The sequence below is a fragment of the Panicum virgatum genome, chromosome 1K (genome assembly GCF_016808335.1).
Source record: "Panicum virgatum strain AP13 chromosome 1K, P.virgatum_v5, whole genome shotgun sequence".
NCBI lineage: Eukaryota > Viridiplantae > Streptophyta > Magnoliopsida > Poales > Poaceae > Panicum > Panicum virgatum.
Window position 1 is genome coordinate 16,453,462 of NC_053136.1, and position 7,060 is coordinate 16,460,521.

At 43.9% G+C, this 7,060-nt stretch overlaps 1 protein-coding gene across 1 annotated transcript; it reads left to right on the plus strand.

Moving 5' to 3' along the window:
* The first annotated feature begins 3,257 nt into the window (after positions 1-3,257).
* On the plus strand, positions 3,258-6,798 carry LOC120653275. Its single transcript, XM_039931047.1, has 4 exons — positions 3,258-4,724; positions 5,214-5,310; positions 6,352-6,614; positions 6,721-6,798. The coding sequence occupies exons 1-4, from the start codon at positions 3,258-3,260 to the stop codon at positions 6,796-6,798; spliced, it is 1,905 nt and encodes a 634-aa protein (XP_039786981.1).
* The last annotated feature ends 262 nt before the right edge of the window (positions 6,799-7,060 follow it).

The window sequence follows — 7,060 nt, forward strand, 5'->3', positions numbered from 1 at the left end:
CCCCATCCCTTACTAAAGACTGTTTGTACTTTTGCATATGGCCATATACGATTATGCATGAACGAAGGTTATCAGAGTTGCAAGCTCAGTCATATAAAATGTATATATATAGCAAAGAAATTGGGTTCTACAGAGTTTCCTTGCTAGCAAATATGTCCGTACTTTGCTATAGGGGAAGACCTACGAAATCTTGACATCAATTCATGTGAAACCATTTTACAGGGTTCAGTAACACTTGGGTAATGTTTGGTTGACTTGTGGTAACGGAAATGAATAACGGCGGTAACGGGAAGAATTCAAGCCAATACGTGTTTTGTTTGGTTGATGCAAATGTAACGGGATCCTTACCGTGGTCACCGAAGGCCTTCTCCCTCCTCTGGCCAATTGCCCTGCTGATTACTGATGGCCGCAACCAGAAGAGAACCATCCGTTTCTGTATTTTGGGTCATGAAACATACGTAGCAAAACAGTGCTAGGCCAAAATTTTAGGGTAGTCCCGAGTCTACCTGGACTACCTTTTGGGCCCACCACTAGTGATGGAAGGAGACGATTGGCGGAGCGGTGGAGAAAGGACGAATGACGAGCAGCACAAAGTGGAGGAAGCCGATGTGGAAGCCGTGGAGGCTCCATGGATCAGGCCGCGCGGACTGGAGGAAGGCTGGTAACAATTCACGCCTAGGTGCGAGTGGTAACAGGTTTCTACATACCGGTGTCACCTGATTGTGGAAGAAAACGGATGAAAAGAAAATTCACATTTCTGTCCATCGGTATTTCTGTATTATACCATATTGTCGGGTATACGGAAATGAGATAGAAAGTTCTAGGAACGGGATAGAGATGACCGGAAGTAGGAAAACAGAAGATGAAAAACAAAATATAATCTCATACAATTTTGAGCTGAAAAATATATAAGAACTAGACTGAATTGGGAAGCGATCAAAATCACCAGAGCCATCATCCGTTACCACCCAGACGCATCGGCTGCCCCTCGTTGTCTCCATGTCGTCAGTAAGATTACTACCCCACGATCTGTTACATACGGTGGTGATTACTTTGCAGTGCGGCTTCGCGCGGGGGTGGGGTTCTGCCAGCATTCATATTGTCCCTGGCGGCCTCGCCCTACCTTTTATCCATAGAGAATAATATAACACAGCTCCTGCAGCTTGGGCTAGAGGTGCCAATGGGTGATCTTTAGAGGTATCTCCAACTCTTTTTAGTTTAAAATATTATATTAATTTTTCAAAATAAGATTTTATTTTGAAAAAATAGCACAACATTTTGAACTAAACAACACCCATTGGCACCCCTAGTTTGGGCCCCTCGTCTACCAAAAGTCAGCAAAATACGCTCCCCTTGCTCCTTCCTCGAAATTTCATACCGCCCCCCTCCTCCTATGTATCCTTGTCGTTTTACACCGCAAGTCAAATTTCCTGTTCACTCTCTCCCTGTCAAAAAAAAAGGGAAGCCTCGTGTGAACCCCCAAGCGCTGTCGCTCTCCTATGCTTTCCTGGCTCCTGCTCCTCTTCGCCGCGTCTCTCCTCCACCAAAAGCCATTTCTTCTTGAGCGCAGCAGCTGTTCAAGCTGAAACCCGTGCCTCCCTTTCGGCGACCAGCGAGCGGCCTCATTCTTAGCTGAGATGCCCGTGGGGCTAGGACCTTGTGATGAGTGATTGAACAACACAGTGTGCGTGTGACGTTTCTCTTGGTTGGTGTCGATGCATGTGATAGGTGGAGACTGAACATGCGGCGACGTGTGAAGAATGAAGATATGATGCCACGCCGATGGACTGAGAGCGGTGAAGGGTGGATCAAGACTTGCGTTCGAGGGATTTGAGATCGTGCGGTGTATGTCTACTGTACCTAACGACACAGCGAGAGAACGTTGGTGGACGGTTTCTTGGTTAAGCCACAAAACCAAGATCCCGGACGTTCGTTGCGGCGGACGTGGCTGAAGACGGGGACAATTGTCGATCGCGAGAAGATTCCGGATCGTCGTGCGGTGAGATCACGGGACGCCATGGTGCTAGATGGAAGGATCGCGGACATCGAGATTGTTTGCCGTGGAGGATGATATTGAGTGATACGCGCCGATTACGTTAATTTGATTTACGTAATGGCAAATTTGTAATTTAGGTAGTGCCACCCTATGGGTTATAAATATGTGGCACCTAGGATTGAGGGGTATGCGTTTTTAGGGTTTTGGGGGGCGCTGCTACAGTAGCCGCCGTGAACAGTTCCGCGCTACAGTCTTGCGCGCTACAGTAGCCGCCGTGAACAGTAGCCGCCGTGAACAGTAGCCGCCTCCCTGAAGCTCTTCTTGCGTGCACTCCTCTCTCCAGTCTAGCCTAGGGTTTAATTCCTAGTGAGGGATTTTTGTTGATCTCTCTAATCAAGAGAGGGAGGACGATCGGGCGGAGGCTAGATGCAATTTTGTAAGAACAAGTACTTGGTTTAATACTTTATCATTAAGTATTGTTCTTCGTTTCATTGCATCGTGCTTATTTGTTCTTCGTCAGGTTTATCGTCGGTTTCAATCTAGGTTTTCTTGATCCGCATTTTATACTTAATTTCCTTGCATAATATTTTGAGAATAGATTTCTAGTGATCTTGTGAACCTATGTTTCGAGTTTCCTCGCGTTTGGATCTAATTTGCTAAAGTTCTTGAAATTTGGGAGTTTGATCTGTTTGCTTCCGTGCGAAATTATTTTGAGTTGCTCCCATTCACCCCCCCTCTGGTCGCATTTTCCGGTCCTACAATTGGTATCAGAGCCGGTTAAGGTTTTCTCATACCTAATCTGTTGTGAAATCCACTTGTGGCGATCATGACTTCGTCTTCACATCCACCTGCTTTTGATGGAACCGATTACCCGTACTGGAAGGCTCGCATGAGTGCCTTTCTCAAGGGGAAAGGGATTGCGATTTGGAATATTACAATTGATACGACTTATGTGATTCCAGCTGATCCCTCAAATGCAGCTCACGCTACAAAATATGAAAACAATAACAAAGCTGTAGATTTTCTCTTTGCTGCTTTGAGCAAATCTGAATTTGATCGTGTTTCTGACAAACAAGTTGCTCATGAGATTTGGTCTACTCTACAAAATTTTCATGAGGGCACCAACGCAGTGAAGATCCGGTTATTTGAAACTTACAGGCGCGAATATGATAATTTTATGCAATCGCCTGGTGAGTCTATCGAAAATCTTTTCGCTCGATTTTTGAGTCTTGTCAACAAAATGAAAGCCAACATAACGGTTATGCCGTATGATGATCATGCAAGGGCTCTCAAATTGTTGCATGCACTCGACTTGGATGTTTGGGGTACAAAAGTGGAAGCGATTGTTGAGTCTACTAATTATGAGACTCTTACAACTGATGAGCTTTTCAGTAAGCTTAAATCCAAAGAGATCGACATCCAATTTCGAAAAAAGCTTAACAATCCCACAGCTGGTTCTTCTTCAAATATTCCAATGGCTTTGGTTTCTGGGAGTACTAACACTAATGCTAATCTTTCATCTACTCCTAGTTTTGCTTTGTCCTCCTTGTGTCATATTGCAGATGATGAGTTGGAGGTATTTGATGATGATCAGCTTGTTTTGCTCACCAACAAGTTCAAGCGGGTATATGAAAACAGGCGAAATAGAAGGCGTTCAGAAGGATGCTTCAACTGTGGTGAGCGTGGACACTTCATTGCTGATTGTCCAAGCAAGGTGAAGGCACCGGAGCATGGCAACAGCTACAGGCGCCAGGAACAATCAAGGGACAGGAAGAACAAGAGTGATAGGCGTGGGAGAAAGAAGGGACAACAGAAGTTTACTGACAAGCAAATCAAGAAGACTGCACATGTTCTCTTTTCTTCGCTGGGTAGCTTTGATTCAGATGCCTCCTACAACTCTAGTGATTCAGAGTCCGAAGATGAGAAGCCCAAAAAGACCAATGATGGAGGACTCTGTTTTCTTGCTGACATCAAGGGAGGCATGTGCACTATGGCTTTAAATGAGGGTGATGCATATGACTGCAGCAACGACTCTTCTGATAATGAGGTACAAAATTCTGCTGAAGAAGAAATTGAAGAGTTGACTAAACTTGTTGATAAACAAAATAAAATTCTAGCAAGACTTAAGGCTGATCATGATAGAATATCTGCTGAATTAAAAACACTAAAAGATGCTACACCTGCTGCTGTAGAATGTGAGGAATGTTCTATTCATATGGTTTCTATTTCTGAATTGCAATCTAAGCATGCTGTTTTAGTTGATAAATTTGATTGTGCTAAGATTGAATTGGAAGAACTTCGCTCTCGTTCTGTTTTACTTGGTGCTTGTGCTACTTGTCCAATTTTGCAAACTGAGTTGAATGTTGTTAAATGCCATATTGTTCAGTTGGAGAAACACACTTGTCCTGTTTTACCTGAGTGTTTGACTTGTCCTACTTTTGTTGCTGAAATTTCCATCTTAAAGAAGGACAATGCTGCTTTAGAAGAAGAAAACACTCATTTGAGAACAATCCTTGGTTGGTGTTCTGTGCGTGAGCCCCAGATTGGTATGACTATTGCACAAATTAAAAGGGGTGAACATTTTGGTGTTGGTTATGATTTGAAGCGTACTTTTGGTAAAAAGAATGCAGATGGTGAGAACAATGGGCCTACTCCCAGTGAGAAGAGTCCACCGGTCTCACCTGAAGGTTTTGTGGTAGAACCTCCCAAGTCTGTTCCTAAAAAGCAGGTTTGGAGGGTTAAACCCAAACACTTTAAAAGCCTGAATAACACATGGCCACCAACTTGTGAACATTTGGATAACCTTAAGCTTGATTTTTCTGGTTCCACTTCTAAGGCTAAGGTTGTCGTTGCTCCTACTCAAAATATTTACCATTGCGATTTTTGTGATCGTGATGGTCATTTGGCGGAGTTTTGCTTCCGTAGGAAGCGTGCTGAACGACGTGATCGGTACCCTGCACATGGTGCCTATGATCGTAGTGACTCTAGACGAGCGCCAGTTGTTCGCTTTTCTGGTTTTCGCTCACGTAATAGTGCCCCTGCGTCATATAGGAATGACATGCCACGTTTTCCCCCTCGTGGGCATCGTCGTTCTTTCGAGAGATTTGATTTTGCTAATGCTTCTTTTGAGCAAATGGCCCAGCACTGGTTTTCATTGCATTATCCTAACCCCAGTGTTGAGTCATTAGCTCACTCTCGTGTTCGCTATTGATTGCAGGATGGAGGCGAGGAGAACATATGGATAATGGACTCTGGTTGTTCGCGTCACATGACCGGAGATGATAGATGGTTCTCCAGCCTCACCCCCGCGAGCGGTAAAGAATACATTACATTCGGGGACAATAGTAAAGGAAAAGTGATGGCACATGGCTGTATCAAGGTAACCAATAAATTCATGCTAAAGGACGTCGCGAAGGTACGGAACTTACATTATAACTTGCTTTCTGTCTCACAACTTCTTGATGATGGTTTTGAAGTGCGTTTTAAGAAAGGCAATTCGCGAGTTCTAGATTCTATCGGTAACCTTGTTTGTCAAATCTCCCCCTTTGGACGAATTTTCATGGTTGATTTCTCTAAATCTTTTGGACAAGCTCGTTGTTTGGTTGCTCATGGTTCTCTCCCCATTTGGAAGTGGCATCGTCGTTTGGGTCACTTGAGCTTTGATTTACTATGCCGTTTGAGTTCGATGGGTTTGATAGATGGTTTACCGAAACTCAAGTTTGAGAAAGATTTGGTTTGTGCTCCTTGCAAACATGGCAAAATGATTGCGGCTTCTCATGTACCTGTGACTCAGGTGATAACAGAACGACCGGGTGAGTTGTTACATATGGACACTGTAGGTCCAGCCCGTGTTCGTTCTGCTGGTGGGAAGTGGTATGTGCTCGTCATTGTGGATGATTTTTCTCGTTATTCATGGGTGTTCTTTTTGGAATCCAAGGATGAGGCTTTTCAATTTATTCATGATCTTGTTCTAAAGCTGAAAAATGAGTTATCCAATAATGTCGTTAGAGCAATTCGCAGTGATAATGGCACAGAATTCAAGAATGCTCGAATGAAATCTTTTTGTTCAGAACAGGGTCTTGATCATCAGTTTTCCTCACCGTATGTCCCCCCTCAGAATGGTGTTGTTGAAAGGAAAAATCGAACGCTTGTTGAGATGGCTAGGACAATGTTTGATGAACATAAAACCCCTAGACGTTTTTGGGCTGAGGCGATCAATACCGCTTGCTATGTTGCTAATCGTATTTTTCTGAGAGCTTTTCTGGGGAAAACATCTTATGAGTTGAGATATGGTCGTTGTCCAAAAGTTTCTCATTTTCGCGTATTTGGTTGTAAATGCTTTATTCTGAAAAAAGGAAATTTGGACAAATTTGAATCACGTTCTTCTGATGGGTTGTTCTTGGGGTATGCTTTGCAAGGGCGAGCTTACCGGGTTCTTAATCTTGATACTAATCGCATCGAGGAGACATGTGAGGTCACCTTCGACGAGACGATGCCTTGTTTCTCTTCTGCTTTTGAGTGTGCAGGTGATGATGAGATTGGACAAAACATTTTTGAAGATGAGGTTGATGGACTTGACGATGATGATGATGCAACAGAGGATCCAGCTGTGCTCGAGGCAACTCCCATTCAGACGCCTAGCAGCACGATAGACGATGGGCCTTCAGAGCTTTTCACATCCACAGCAGATCCTGCAGCTATACCTATTGTTGATCATGAACTAGCTACAATTGAGGGGGAGGCAACTTCTGTTAGAACAGCACCTCGACATATTCAGCGTCGCCATCCACCTCAACAAATGATAGGTAACTTGAATGAGCGCACGACAAGGTATAAATCTAGAAATCAATGTGTCCTTGCGCATTCTGCATTTGTTGCCTCTTTTGAACCCCGTGATGTTGGACATGCGCTGTCTGATTCTAATTGGGTCAATGCCATGCATGAGGAGTTAGAAAATTTTGAACGAAATCAGGTTTGGGTTTTGGTTGATCCACCTTTTTCTTGCAAACCAATTGGTACTAAATGGGTTTTTAAGAACAAACAAGGGGAAGATGGTCTTGTTGT